Source organism: Lontra canadensis, unplaced genomic scaffold, assembly GCF_010015895.1.
Source record: "Lontra canadensis isolate GAN:19392208 unplaced genomic scaffold, GSC_riverotter_1.0 scaffold45, whole genome shotgun sequence".
NCBI lineage: Eukaryota > Metazoa > Chordata > Mammalia > Carnivora > Mustelidae > Lontra > Lontra canadensis.
The window spans coordinates 886,543-902,465 of NW_022631039.1; the positions used below are offsets into that span (position 1 = coordinate 886,543).

A 15,923-nucleotide genomic window follows, 5' to 3' on the forward strand; every position below is an offset into this window, starting at 1 on the left:
TTCCCTAATGTGAATGGGTCAATTGAATTATGCATTCTGTATGCCCAGGTTGTTCAGTAAAAGCGTATTTTTACTGGACTGATGTGCCCCCTCACCTTCCTCCTGGGTGTAGTAACTTGCCTCTGGATTATGGCTTTACTAATGAGGGATAGGTCTTTTGGGGTGGGAAAGACAGAATCGAGTCTCAGGCAGTTGATCCCCCTTGTGTTTTTCCCTAACTGAAGAGTATATGCTGCTTACATAGCTCTGATATCTAATCTAGGTGTGTTGAATGTACCTGAAACAGAGCTATCATCACCACGTGATAGCCTTTCAAATCATGGCGTGTACTTTGGAGGTTCACTTGCGCTCTTTGTTTTCCATATTTAGAAATAATCGGAGTGATGTGCTTAACTGTCTGATACACATTGGTTCGATCATAAGTGTTATTTGAATTTTTAAGTGGAATTTTTAATAACTCCCTAACTTGAAATTACAGATTAACAGAAAATTGCAAAGATAATGCAGAGGGATGCTGTAGTACGCTACCAGGTTGTCCCAGTGGCTGCATTTTACATAACCGTAGTACAACATCAGAACCGAGAAATTGATTTCTGTACTGTGTGCATGTTTAGCAGTTCTGTGGCATTTTTTTTTATCGTGTATGTAGATTCCTGTAACTACCACCATAGTCCAGATACAGAACTGTTCTGTTACCACTAAGATCTCCCTCATGCCACCCCTTTATAATCATAGCCTGTGTCAGTAGTCCCCAAGACTGCCCCCAGGTTTGGTAATTTGATAGAAGAACTCACAGGACTGTTTGTTTTTAATTTTATTTATTTACTTGACAGAGACAAATTTATTTATTTATAAATAAGATAAAATTTATTTATTTGGAGGATACTGGGCATGAGCTTCCAAGTCATTTTCCAGCGGAGACGTTACACAGGGTGTGTTTAATCCCCCAGCGACAAATTGTAGCAACATATGTGAGATGTTTTTTCTGTTCGGGGAAACTCACTTAAGCTTTGAATTCCAGGGTTTTTATTGAAGGTTGGTCAAACAGGCAGGACTGCCTTCAGGACCGACCAAGGTTAATGCAACTCCAGACCCCCCAGAAAGACAGCAGGTGCTCGCCGTACATCACTGTTTGCATGAGCTGTCGAAACACGTTGGAATAGTGCGGCTTGAAGCTCCGAGCATACAAAACACAAGGACACTTCCAAGACCTCCATTCCCCTAGAAGCTGACCAAGAGCCAGTCACATAATAAGCAGGCCCTTCTGAGAATGTGCTTAATTGTTTTTTAGCAATTTATTCTGCGTGGTTAACTCTTTCCTTTCCCTCCCTTGTTAGACCTGTGTAGGATGGAGAGAAGCAATGCTGAGCCAGTGTGGAGGTGAGGGTGGGGAGGTTGGAGAGGTGCTACTTGAGATAGAGTTGCCGGCGGAGGCCTTTCTGGAAGCTGGCGGCCTTCATATTAGAAGTATTCCCCGTGCGAACAGCAGGGTGCACAGCATTCTAGACACTGGAACACAAGGCAAAGGCCCCCAAGAAGACTAATGGAAAGGAGGCTTGTGTTAGTTTTCTGTCATTGCCATAACATACTGCCATAAATTTAGCGGCCTGGAAGAACACCCGTTTATTATCCCTAAGTTCTGTGAGTGAGGACTCTCGCTCCAGTTGGGTACTCTGTTAAGGATCTCCAGAGGTCAGAATTAAGGAGTCAGCCAGCCTGGGCTCTTACCTAGAGGCTGTGGAGAAAATCTGCTTCCAGACACACTCATGCTGGTAGAATTGAGTTCCATGCAATTATAGCACTGAGGTCTTCATTTCTTTGCTGGCTGTCAGCGAGGGGTTATTCACAGCTTCCAGACGCCACCCACATTCCTTGGCTTATAGTCTGTCCACCATCGAAGCTGATAGTTCTTTGAATCTGACTTCCCACTCTGCCTTCCTTCCTGATTTTGACAGGTATACCTTGTTTCCTTGCACTTTGCTTTATTGAGTTTGACAAATACTGCATTTTTTTTTTAATTGAAGGTGTAAGTCAGTCCTGCACTGAACAAATCTGTTGGCACCATTTTTCCAACAGCATTTGCTCACTTTGTGTTTCTGTGTCATAAGATCTGGTAATACTTGAATACTTCAAATGATTTCATTATTACTTGTTACGGTATCTGTGGTCCGTGATTAGAACTCGCTGAAAGCTCAGATGGTGGTTAGTAGGTTTTAGCGATAAAGGTTTTCTTTTTTTTTAGCAATAAAGTATTTTTAATTGAAGATGTACTTTTTTTTTTAGACATAATACTATTAAACACCTGATAGACTACAGTATAGTGTAAACCTAACATTTACATACATTGGGAAACCAAAACATTTATTTGACTCACTTTATTGCGACGTTTGCTTTATTATAGTCTGGGACCCAACCTACAATATCTCCAAAATATGCCTGTAATTAATTAATTTATTAATTTTTTTATTTTTAAGATGTTATTCATTTTTGAGAGAGAGAGAGAGACAGAGACACAGGGAGCACAAGCAGGGGCAGAGGGAGAGGGAGAAGCAGAATCATTCAGCTGGGAGCGTGACCTGGGGCTCGATTCCAGGACCTGGAGATCATGACCCGGGCCAAAGGCAGATGCTTAACCATCTTAGCCACCCAGATCACCCTATACCTGTATTTTAAGAACAGCTTTATTAGGTACATCATTTCCATGTCACAGAACTCAGCTATTTAAAGGTCAACCAATTCAGTGGCAACCATCATGACAGCCAACTTTAAAATACTTTCATTATCTTCATTATCTCAAAAGAAAGACCTCATACTCTTTAGCTGTTTCCTTTATTCCCATTCCCCCCCCCACCACCACCTGCCCCTTAGTCCTAAGCAGCTGCTCACCTGCTTTCTGTCTTTATAGATTTACCTTCATAGATTCTGGACATTCATATGAAGGGAGTCATATAAGATGTGTTCTTTTATCATTGACTTCTTTAACTTAGCATAATGTTTTCAAGGTTGATCTTGTGGCATATATTAATACTTAATTCCTTTTTTTCATCAAGTAAAATCCATTGTATGGATATACTACAATTGTTTATCCATTTATCAGTTGGTGGACTTTTTGGGGGGGTTATTTCCACCTTTTGGCTATTGTGGATAATGTTGTTAAAAACGTTTGTTACCAGGGTTCCTGGGTGGCTCAGTCCATTAAGCGTCTGCCTTCAGCTCAGGTCATGATGTTAGTTAGGGTCCTGGGATCGAGCCCCACGTTGGTCTCCCTGTTTGGCAGGGAGTCTGCTTCTCCCTCTCCCTCTGCCGGACCTCTTCTGCCATGCTTACATTTGATACAGTCACATTTGCCTATTTTTCCTTTTGTTGCTTACCTTACTTTTGGTGTCATATCCAAGAAATTTTTGCCAAATCTGATGTCATGAAGTTTTTTCCTTATGTTTTCTTCTAGGAGTTTTATAGGTTCATGTGTCACATTTAGGTTTTTAATCTAATATAAGTCCTTTCTTTTTTTTTTTTTTAAAGATTTTATTTATTTATTTGACAGAGAGAGATCACAAGCAGGCAGAGAGGCAGGCAGAGAGAGAGGAGGAAGCAGGCTCGTGCTGAGCAGAGAGCCGGATGCGGGGCTCAATCCCAGGACCCTGGGATCATGACCTGAGCCGAAGGCAGAGGCTTTAACCCACTGAGCCACTCAGGTGCCCCAATCTATAAGTCCTTTCTTAAAGTGTTCCTTATATCATTGAGAAGGATAAAGTGTTTTCTTTAGTAACTGTGTCAGGACCAGCCTTCCTCCCTTCTTCCCTTCCTTCCTTCCTTCCAGATTTTAAGTAATCCCTTCACCCAATGTGGGGCTCAAACCCACAACCCCGAGATCAAGATCTCATGCTTCACCAGGCAAGCCACCCAGGTACCCCAGGAACCTGTTCTATTTAAACTCTTTTTCCCTCCCTCTCAGCCTGCCTGCCTCCCTCATAGCTTGAAGATTGTGGACACATTTTTGTTCATTGCTGTGCTGATAGAAGAATGATAGTGACTTCATTTGCAACATCACCTTCTTATTTATTTGATTAGCAGGAAGAAGATGAGCCTTAAGTCTGAACGCCGAGGGATTCATGTCGATCAGTCTGAGCTCCTGTGCAAGAAAGGATGTGGTTACTATGGCAACCCTGCTTGGCAGGGTTTCTGCTCCAAGTGCTGGAGGGAAGAGTACCACAAAGCAAGGCAGAAGCAGATTCAGGAGGACTGGGAACTGGCAGAGCGGTAAAAGGACTAAAGAGGGGTGTTTAACTGGGAAACGGTTGGATGTGCAGTTCCGCCACTGTCAGAATCCACTTTTCTCTCCTCTTGCGAGCTATCAGCACGTCGGCTTAATACTAAGAGAACTGAATTTTTTTACCCTTTTCTTCTTAGTCAGTATTTAATGAATAGCTTTCAGTGATTTATTTATTTTCGTCTTTGTCCCGTAATTACTTATGTTTAGAGTGCGTTAGTCTGAGTTCTCTCATGTAGATAATAGGCTTCTGGGACTGGAGGAATGCAAAACACACACTTGATAGTGCAGGTTAACTGTGGCTATATCTGGGGTGTCCCTAGCACAGTTCTCGGCATGTGGCTCTCACCAAACATCCTTTTCCTCATTCTTGTAATATATCTAGCGTGGCATCTGACATGGTGATAAACACTAGTGGAAACTTGTTGATTTGTATACATGGCCCTTGCATTTTGGAAATTTAACCTTTTCTTTAAAATGGGGTTTGTTAGTGAAAAGTGGTTTATATTACCCAGAGGACTGTGGTAGAAGATGGAATGGCTGGTGAGCACAGGGATGGATAAAACACCACGCATGATGTTAATCTTTTGCCAGAACATCCTAGAAACAGTAAAACTTCTCCATAAAAGAAAGTCAGACTGAACTCGGACAACTTTTGTTAGTTTTTATGTGTGTCTAATCAGCCATGTGTATGTTGAGTGACCACTTCGCTAGCGTTTGTGGTGAACTCAGAATGACAGCGCATGCCCACTGCTGTCAGCGACTCTGCGGTCAGAGACAGAAGATGTAGACAAAGAACATTGCCTGTTTCACCTGGTTTCAGTAGAGGTCAGTAGGCATGAATTCCCTTAGCTTTATCCCCTCTCCATTGCAAAATGCACTACTATCTTTATGTTAATTCGGTTTTGTCTGAGAGAGAGGCGTGTCCCAGTTCCACGCTCAGCCCAGGACTTCTGCTTGTGACTTCCTTGCTGTTTCTTACTCCTTCCCTCTGTGACCTTGCTTGAGACTTCCTGCAGCGCTGTGTCTCAGATTTGAGCAAGCTTGAGAATTACCTGGAAAGCTTATAAAAAGAGGCATCCCTGGACCTCTCCTCAGAGTCTCTGACTTGAGGAGGTGGGAGTGAACTCTGAGAATTTGCATTTCTAACAAGTTCCCAGGTGATGCTGCTGGCTATCACTGAGCGATAGGTAGGACTTACTCAGCTCAGAGAAGTCCTTAGAATTTCACCCTTTTTTAGTTTCCTGGTCTTTATTTTCTCTCACTTAAATCTTTGTATAAATATTTAATTAATTAATTATTGCTCCTCAGGTTATAACATAGCTCCCTGCTGTATTTTTCTGAAGCACAGATCTCCTAATGGTAATTTATTGGATTTACGGCCATTCTTGGTTCGCCACCGCACTGTGAAATGTAGGGTTCTAACGGACTGGCATTCGGGCTTTCTTACCATCTGGTCACACCATCAGTAACTTCACCAACTTAGTCCGTGAAGAAACCACAGGCCTTCACGTTTGTCGTTCCCTCTCCCTGGAATGCCCTTTCACTTAGGGGAACCTTGTTCATCTCTTCAGATCAACCTGTCATATTCCATCACGGGGGGAAGGGAGGGAAGAAATGAAACAAGGTGGGACCGGGGAGGGAGAGAAACCATAAGGGACTCGATCTCAAGAAACAAACTGAGGGTTGCTGGAGGTGGGGGGTGAGAGGGATGGGGTGGCTGGGCTATGGACATGGGGGAGGGTATGTGCTGTGGTGAGTGCTGTGAATGTGAGCCTGACGATTCACAGACCTGTACCCCTGGAGCAAATAATCGATCATATGTTAATAAAATTTTTAAAAAAAGATAAACCTAAATGTCACCATTGTAAAACCTCGGACTTCTCTAGCAGATTAAGTTGTTCTTCCCTATGTTCTCGTAGCAGTTGGGTTTCCCTTTCTACGGTAGGAGCTGTCACGTTGTATGGTAATTACTTACTCTCTCCTTTTCAGCCTTGAGGTTGTTAGTGGAAAGTAGAGTTTAGTTATTTTATGTAACCTTAGTTACATTTAGTTACAGTTGCTAAATGAATATCCACGGAGAAGGTCCCTTTTGAATCGTGTATGGGACAGTTTCCTATCATACACCTCAGACCTGCTTGGTGTGTTTAGCCTCCAGTTTTAAAACTTCTAGACCCTCCTGCAGTTCAGATACAAGGAACATGGAGGCCGTCTGGCTGGTTCTCAATCCTCTCTTAAATTGCAGACTTCAGCGGGAGGAGGAAGAGGCCTTTGCCAGCAGCCAGAGCAACCAAGGGGCCCAGTCCCTCACATTTTCCAAGTTTGAAGAAAAGAAAACCAATGAGAAGACCCGCAAAGTGACCACAGTAAAGAAATTCTTCAGTGCTTCGTCCAGGGTTGGATCAAAAAAGGGTAATTTTCTGATCTTTTTTTCCTCCGTGCTCAAGTGAGATGCAGAGTAGACCCACAGTGCATGTGGGCTCTGCTTTTCAATTTCTGCAAGCATCCAGGACGTACCAACCCAGATTTGAAACTGAAATGGGGTTTAAGGATCAGATAATACATAAAACCAAAAGTCGTCTTTAGTTGGAGGACACTGTGTGTTGGAGAAGCTTGTTTATTACTCTGTAGGACTACAAAAATGTAATTTTGTTTATAAAATACATTACCATCCAAATGTATATCTTTTTGGATGTTTTATTTTTTTGTGCCTTTAATTTTTGGATTCTGGTCTATTCTCCTTGTATAATATCCTTACTAAACGTCCCTTATCAGAAATGACTGTCTCTGGGCTTAAAGTAGGTAAACGAGGTTTTCTGAGCGCTTGAGGGACAGCTTGCTTCATGAAGACCTACATAGAGAACACAGAGGAAGAGGCTTGCTTTGGGCTTCTGGAGGGTGAAAGTGAGCCATGTAGGTATTTTCTAGCACGTGGATTTGTCTGTGCATTATCTCTTTCATCTGCTTCTTAAACCTCAATACCCGTGAAAGGACTGTCACTAACGTTACATGTGTTCTGTGGGTCATTGGAGGGCAGCGGACGCGGCCTAGCTGCAAGCGAGGACGGTCTGTTGGGAGGGCTTAGTCTTAGTGGTGATCAGTGTTGGTTATTGGAGCTCGGCAGGAGATTTGAAATGGTAGTGGAGACCATGGCAAGAGATGGTCTCCCCCGCAAACCCCACCACCTGAGGGACTTGTCAGGAGGTTCTTTGTTTTGTTTCTGTATTTGAGTAACAATATCACACCTTAAGATCCTTGCTGGCCTTTCAGATTTAATGAGTCATGTTTTGTTTTGTTTTGTTTTGTTAGAAGGAAAGGTTGCTTATTACCCAAAACATAGCCCTTCTCTTTAATAAAAGCAAACCTTTTGTTGTTGTTAAGATTTTATTTATTAATTTGTCACAGAGAGAGAGGCAAATGTCTGAGCAGGGGGAGCAGCTGCAGAGGGGGTACGCAGGCTCCCTGCTGAGCAAGGAGCCTAGTGTGGGACTCGATCCTAGGGCCCTGGGATCATGACCTGAGCTGAAGGCAGCCACTTAACTGACTGAGCCACCCAGGTGTCCCAATAAAAGCAAACCTTGGAGTAATCTTTTTGTTCACATAATTAATTTGGCGTTGTTTCTTGGTTGGCTGTCATTCATGGTGGTTTTCTCTACTGTAATTAGAAAGGGAATAATTAGCACCTGTTAAAGATTAAATTAAGGATAAATTTGGCTCATGGTTATTTATTAGGAGGTAGGTAGGGGGCTGCGTAAGCTTTGGAGTCCCCTTGTTTTGAGTCTCAGTTCTGTGGTTTACTAGCCGACGTGACCTTGAGCTGTCCTGAGGAGATAGTAATACCTGCTGGAGGTATGTCTTAAGAATCAAATGAGGCGATGCAGTTAAAAAGAGTTCAGCAACAATACCTGACAGATATGTCTCCGGTAAATGTTAGGGAGAAAAATATGGGTTGTTTTTCTGGTAGAATAAGCAGTGCTAGCACGGAGCACAGCGGTATTAAAGCTGCTCCTTCCTAGTAAGCTTAAATTCTGTTTCTTGCTTTGGGAAAGTCTCATTAACCTTATGAAATTATGATATACAGGGAAATGGTCAAATATAGTGAAATATGAAACAGTAAAGAAGCTAAAAACCAGTGGCTCTGCTTCTTTAAAGTAACAGACTCAAGGTCATAGAGTTAGTTGGTATATTAGAACTCAGGTCTCCTAACTCCTGGTTCCGTTTTTTTCCACTATATCCCTTGATCTCTAGTAAGGTGTGTGTGTGTGTGGGTGTGTGTGTAACTGTATCTGTGTCTATATCTGTGGAAAGATGGTGAGGTCTCTGTTCTTAAGTGCATAATAGTTATGTACATTGGGTGACTGTCCTTGGTACTTCTAAAAAATGGTGTCCTAAGAGTGTCTGTGCAATGTGCATTATTTATGAAAGATCCGTACTTTAAAAGTTCTAAGTTGTTTTTATTTTTAAAAATTGTATTGGTATACTTCTTAGCTTCTTTTCTTTTCAAATGGTAGATTATTACCTGGGATTTTTAATCTTTAGTTGGCTTTGTTCTACAGAAAGCATAGGAAGATAAAGACCTCAAAGTACTGAAAAAAACTGATGTGTGTGTATTAGACAAGAAGACCCTATTTGATGTTTGTAGCCTGCTTATGCAACTTTGCCAGGTGAACTTCGCATTTCAGGCTGATTATTTGGTCTTTGCCTGTGGATAAAGTTAGCCTATACTAAATGTGGTTTTCATTTATTGAGTCTCAGCTAAAATAGGCCTTTTCTGTTCTGTATTCTTTGCTTTATTAATACATGATGCTTTCGCTCTTGATATTTTTCTTGCTTCTGTTGGTGGCATGAAAGAAAGCTCTTACACCAAGGCACCGAGGTAGAGGTCGGTGGTAAACAGAACATAAATGTAGCCTTCTAAGGAGTTTGAAGAATATTTAATACCTTGTTAAGACTTGGATGCCCTTCAGAGAAGGTTAATGGAATAGCTTGATTCTGAGTAAACTCGGAGAGTCTACTCACAGTTTTTAAATTTCCAAAGTAAGGTTGGGTGAGCTAGTGTAGCTCCCAGAGCAAGTCGTGGTTGGCCAAGTTGGAATACTCTTATGTACATTTTGAAAGCCCTTTCCCTTTACAGCTCAAGTAGACCGTTGCCGACCTGAGCAGACTCTTGCGCGCATCTGACGGCAGGGCAGGCATTACGTGAAGGCAGTGCTTGTGGGAGGGATAGCTTTTCTGTTTTTAGAATTAACATACCAATTTTTCCACCCAGACCTTAGATTCTAAATACTAGTCCTCACCAAAGTGAGCTCAAGGGTTCCTTGGAGAAAAGACTGATTCAGGGGCTGGAGCAGGAAAAAGAAGGACGTCCCAAAATCCAGGGACATGTCAAAGACCGAGAAGTCAGCTTCTGTGGATTTCTACTGGCCAAATTTGAGTATCGCGTAAGGACGATAAGTGGAGTGTAACGGGTGGAGTAGAACAGTGCGTTAGTCCTTTCAACTAATAAAATAGATAAATGAGTAAATAAAGGAGAAGAGAAGGCTTTTTTGTTGTTGTTGTTAAGATTTGTTTGTTTATTTGAGAGAGCGTGCTCCAGAGTGCAGGTGGGGAAGGGGGAGGGACAGCCGGAAAGGGAAAGAGAACAAGCAGACTCCCCGCTGAGCAGGCTGTGGGTATGGACCTGATGCAGATGCAGGGCTCGATCTCATGACCTGCGCTCATAATCTGAGCTGAAATCGGACGCTTAACTGACTGAGCCACCCAGGAGCCCGGAGAAAGCTTTTTTCCTCTGCCATAGAATGTTGACTAATAAATAGGAAAGGAGTAAGGGGGTATGAAATCAGCATTTTGCAGTCGTCATAGTAAGAATTGACTCAGACAGATTCCATCAGTGGATGCTAAATCTGGGGTGAGAGGAGAGAGTTTCCTGAGGAACAAATTGTGAACATGATCTCAAATTAACCCCCGCAGCTAATTAATTGATTACACATAGAGAAATGGTGACCATGTAATTGTGGGAAATGGACATTATGTGCCTCTAGATATGATACTCTGAGAAGAACATACCATGAATTATGACCTATTCAAGCTAAAACTTATAACCCAAATCCAGTCATGAGGAAACAGCAGAAAAACCCAAACTGAGGGGTATTCAATAAAATGACTTGCCTGTAGTCTTTAGAATTGTCAGTACGATGAAAACACGGGAAGGCTGAGAGTCCTCAGAGGTTAAAGGAGACTAAGTACGCTTCACCACCAAGTGAAGACATGACCCTCAGTTGAATCCTGTGTGAGAAAAACACACACCTTTTCCAGGAACGATAACACAGTGATGTAAAAGCATGTTCTCATTACTAGGAACCATCCGTATTAATGGCTAAAGAGCATGATACATACAATTTACCTGAAACAATTCAGAAAAAAATAATACTGATGAGCAAAGTGTTACAATTTTGTGAATCTGAGTGAGGGGTATAAAGAAATTATTTTTTTAAAGATTTACTTTTTATTTAAAAGATTTCGTGTATTTATTTTACAGAAAGAGAGAGACAGAGAGGGAACACAGCAGGGGGAATGGGAGAGGGAGAAGCAGGCTTCCCACTGAGCAGGGAACGTGATGTTGGGCTCAGTCCCAGGACTCTGGGATCATGACCTGAGCCGAAGGCAGACGCTTAACCGACTGAGCCACCCAGACGTCCCTGAGTTTTTATTTAAATTCCAGTTAGTCAACATAGTAATAATAATTTCAGATACAGTGACTCAGCACTTCCGTGCACGCCCTGCACTCATCATGACACACGGACTCCTCCATCCCCGTCACATACGGAACCCATCCCTCTCCACCTCCCCTCTGTTAACCATCGGTTTGTTCTCTGTAGTTAAAGCCTACTCTTGTTTTGCCTCTCTCTCTCTCTCCTTTTTCTCCCTTTGCTTATTTGTTTTGTTTCTTAAATTCCACGTATGAGTAGAATCATACGGTATTTGTCTTTCTCTGACTGACTTATTTTACTTAGCATAATACTCTCTAGATCCCTCAGTGTTGTACAAATGTCAAGATTTCATTCTTTTTATGGCTAACATTTCATTGTATATATAGGCAGCATACATATCCCTTTGAATTAGCATTTTTGTATTCTTTGGGTAAATAACTTCCAAAAACTTCATAACTTCCAAAAAATATCTTCCAAAAATAGTAGTGTGATGGCTGGATTGTAGGGTATAGTTCTATTTTTAACTTTTTAAAAAATGTATTTATCTATTAGATAGAGAGGAAAAGCACAAGTAGGTGGAGTGGCAGGCAGAGGCAGAGGAAGAAGCAGGCACCTCGCTGTGCAAGGAGCTTGATGCAGAGCTCCTTGTTAAGTTAAGCAGACGCTCAACTGACGGAGCCCCCCAGGCACCCCAGGAAGACTTTTTAAATGGAGTGTGTGGATGGGGTAATGAAAAGCTTGATACTCATGGCAGATTTGTGATTCTTGAATATAACATTATATATAATATTATTAAATATATGCTAATATTTTAATATTAAATATAAATATTACTTATATGACATGTAGTATATACATATAGTATATATACATACATTATATAATGAACATTCTACATTAAAAATTTTCTGTATTAAAACCTTAAGTTTAGGGATGCTTGGGTGGCTCAGTTGGTTAAGCCACTGCCTTCGGCTCAGATCATGATCCCAGAATCCTGGGATCGAGTCCTGCATCAGTCTTCTTGCTCAGTGGGGAGCCTGCTTCTCTCTCTGCCTCTGCCTGCCACTCAGCCTGCTTGTGTACTCTCTCTCTCTCTGACAAATAAATAAATAAAATCTTTAAAATAAATAAATAAAACCTTAAGATTAGAAGTTGTAATGCAAGCCATCTGGATCCTTGCCAAAATGTGATATAGGAAAAGTTATTCCTTTCTGTCTTCCCTTCTGAATACCCACTGGGCCTCATCACCTTCCTCTGTACCTGAACTCTGGCTCTCTCAGTTTCCACTCCATAATCCAAACTTGGAACTTCTGTTCTGTTACTGGGGAGCTGGTTTTTAGGAAGATCAGAGAGAAACAACCAAGTGTTAATTTTAATAATTTGTACTAATTAATACTAGTGAGCAGAATTGATTTATTTTTTCTTTTGTATTTTAAGATTTTAATTTTTTTAAAGATTCTACTTAATTGAGAGAGTGAGAGTGCATGCCCAGGGGGGAGCAGAAAAGGAGGTAGAGGGACAAGCAGGAGTGCTACTAGCAGATTGTGCTGAGCACAGAGCCTGACACAGGCCTTGATCCCAGGACCCTGAGATCATGACCTGAGCGGAAGCAGGAGTCCCATGCTCAACCAGCTGAACCACCCAGGTGCCCCTAAGATTTTAATTTTTTTAAGAGCAGTTTTAGATTCACAGTAAAATTGAGAGGAGGGTCCAGAGATCTCCCATATATCCCTCGTCCCCACACACGCACAGCCTCTCCCGTTACCAGCATTCTGCCCCAGAATGGGAAGTTTTGTGCTACAACTCATGAGCCTGCATCGACACGTCGCCATCATCCATAGTCTGTAGTTTCCGTTAGGGTTGATTCACTCGTGGTGGTGTGTATTTTGTGGGTTTGGACAATGTATAATGACATGTATCTGCCATGATGGTATCATACAGAACATCTTCACTTATATTTTATTTTCATTTACATTTTGAAGGGCTTTCTAAATATCAAAATTATCTGTCTTTGAAGAGAAGTGTTTGTTGGAGGGGAGCGTATACACAAGCAAAGCAGTAAGGGGATGGCTAATGTTCCCCTACCGTTGGCTGACCTACAGATAAACCCGTTTATCCTTGGTAATATTCCATGCTTGGAAATTTACTTTGTCCAGTATTGATAAAACCACTTAAGCTCTTTTTGTTTATTTGGATGGTACATCTTTTTTATTTCATTAGTTTTTAATATATCCGTGTCTTTATATTTAAACTGGATTTCTTTTTTTTTTTTTAAGTGGATTTCTTATAGACAAGTTATATAGGGATCATGGCTTATTCAGGCTACTTACATTAGTAAAATTTTTGATAACATGGTGTGGAATCTTACCATCTTGCTCTCTGTCTTCTATTTGTCCCATCTGGACTTAGTTATCTCCTCTTTTCCTACCCTTTTATTTATTTGTTTTTGTAGATTGTTTTTTATGATTACATCTTTATTTTCCTATTGGCTTATTAGCTGTATCTCTTTTTCTCTCTCTCTCTTTCTTCCTTTCTTTTTAAAGTGGCTGTTTTGAGGTGTAAAAAATACCTTTTAACTACTCTGCCTTCAGATGGTGTTATCCCAGTTTACATATAAGACAAGACCCTTACTAATAGTATTCTTGGATTTCTTCTTCCCTTCCTTTGTGCTGTTGTTGTCGTAGATTTTACTTACACATGTGATACAAATCCCACTATCTATTATTATTACTTTAGTTTTAAACAGTTGTCATCAAAAAAATTTTTTTAAGGATTTATTTATTTGACAGACAGAGATCATAAGTAGGCAGAGAGGCAGGCAGAGAGAGAGGAGGAAGCAGGCTCCCTGCTGAGCAGAGAGCCCGATGCGGGGCTCAATCCCAGGACCCTGAGATCATGACCTGAGCCAAAAGCAGAGGCTTAACCCACTGAGCCACCCAGGTGCCCCTAAAAATTTTTTTAAATGAGAAAATGTTTTTTATATCTTGCCATTGCTGATGTTCTTTGTTCCTGGCTGCTGGGACATGAATTATTCCCAGTCATGTCTGCCCTGGGGATTGTTCTGCCTGCTTCCGTATGCAGTCATTGGTAGTTTTCTAATTTGCACACGCAGTGCTCAGTCGAAGACTTGAGGGAACCCCCTGTGTGGTTATCTGGAATTTTTTCTGTGCAGCCCCATCCTCTCATTTTGCCGTGCAGTTTCTAGGGACTTTGGCCTCCCTTAGCTCTAAATGCTCTTTCCCCAATTCAGTGGTCTGCTAGACTCTGTTTGAGTTGCCTTGTCTCCCCCTGTGCCATGGGCTAAAAATTCTCCCTGCAGTGAGCTGGGGTACTTGTAAGACTTAACATATCTGTCGACCTCTCTCATGAGTTACTCTCTCATCTGCCTCTTGAGCAGTGTCTAAAAACCACTATTTCATATATTTTTTCTGATGTTCCATTTGTTAAGGCTGTAGGGTAAACCCAATTCCCTGTTACTCCATCGTGACTAAGATTGGAATTAGTAGTTTGAGTGAGGGATTAAACTCTTAAGTATTAAAGAGCTTTTTCTAATCATACAAGGGTGTTCGGTTTTCCATATTGGCAAAAAATATTTCAGAAAGGATGTTGCCAGTTTTTGTTTTTTTGTTTTTTTTTGTTTTTTTTTTTAAAGATTTTATTTATTTATTTGTCAGAGAGAGAGAGCGAGCACAGGCAGACAGAATGGCAGGCAGAGGCAGAGGGAGAAGCAGGCTCCCCGCCAAGCAAGGAGCCCGATGTGGGACTCGATCCCAGGACCCTGGGATCATGACCTGAGCCGAAGGCAGCTGCTTAACCAACTGAGCCACCCAGGCGTCCCGCCAGTTTTTGTTTTAAGTTAAATTGTACCCGATTTATTTACTTGCTTAAAAAGAAAAGTAGTACATTCAAATGTCTCCAAAATAAAAGGTGTGTGGTCCCTTACCCATCTAGTTTCCAGCCACTACGGCCGTCACTCTCCCCGTAGACAACCTTCGTCATTAATTTCTTGTGTATCCTTATGTGCTTTTGTTTTCATTGTAGACACGTGTATCTTTATTACATGTACTGTGCTCTGTATTCTTAGTCACATACTGTCCTTTTTATTTTCATTTGAGCATTATGTATAAGAACTTTTCTTAGTATATTAAAAATACTTTATTTTAAAACTATATAGTGGTCCATTTTGTGGATTAAACCACAATTTATTTAGTCCCTTAGTGGTAGATATCTGTGACATTTTTAGTCTTCTGCTGTTACAAGTAGTGCTAAAATGAGTGGCCTTGTACATATTTCATTTTGTACATGTGCAGTTACATCAGTAGGAAATTTCCAAGAAATGGAATTGTTGGGTCATAGGATAAATGTATTTTTAATTTTGATGATTATTGCCACATTGCTCTCCATTGCAGTTACATCATTTTACATTCTCACCTCCACAGTATGAGAGCACTCCCCCATCCTCAGCATCAGATTTTTGTCTCTTCATTAATTTTAAAACGGCATCTCTTGGGGCGCCTGGGTGGCTCAGTGGGTTAAGCCTCTGCCTTCGGCTCAGGTCATGATCTCAGGGTCCTGGGATCGAGCCCCGCATGGGGCTCTCTGCTCGGCGGGGGGCCCACTTCTCCCTTCTCTCTGCCTGCCTCTCTGTCTACTTGTGATCTCTCTCTCTGTCAAATAAATAAATAAAAATTTAAAAAAAAAAAAAAAAAAACGGCATCTCGTGTAGTTTTAATTTGTTTCCTACATTTAAGGTCCATTTATGTTTCCTTTCTGTGCAGTTAGTATTCTCTACCCATTTTCCTGTTGAACTGTTAGATTTCTTCTTTCTTTTTTTTAAGATTGATTTATTAGAGAGCACATGTGAGCCGGGGCAGGGACAGAGGGAGGAGGGAGAGAGAATTCTCAAGCAGGCTCCCTACTGAGGGTGGAGCCTGACGTGGGGC

General features: G+C 41.4%; 1 protein-coding gene across 4 annotated transcripts in view; it reads left to right on the plus strand.

Moving 5' to 3' along the window:
* The window catches only part of RABGEF1 (RAB guanine nucleotide exchange factor 1), a 51,285-nt gene that overhangs the window by 11,610 nt on the left and 23,752 nt on the right, over positions 1–15,923 (plus strand). For 2 of the 4 annotated variants that reach the window (XM_032872363.1, XM_032872366.1), the window contains exons 2-3: positions 4,072–4,260; positions 6,516–6,682. In XM_032872363.1, coding sequence (XP_032728254.1) covers positions 4,082–4,260; positions 6,516–6,682 — 346 coding nt within the window. In that variant the 5' untranslated portion in view covers positions 4,072–4,081. Of the gene's footprint in view, positions 1–3,878; positions 3,908–4,071; positions 4,261–6,515; positions 6,683–15,923 lie in introns of those variants that run through there. The other 2 variants (XM_032872365.1, XM_032872364.1) reach the window with 2 other exon arrangements.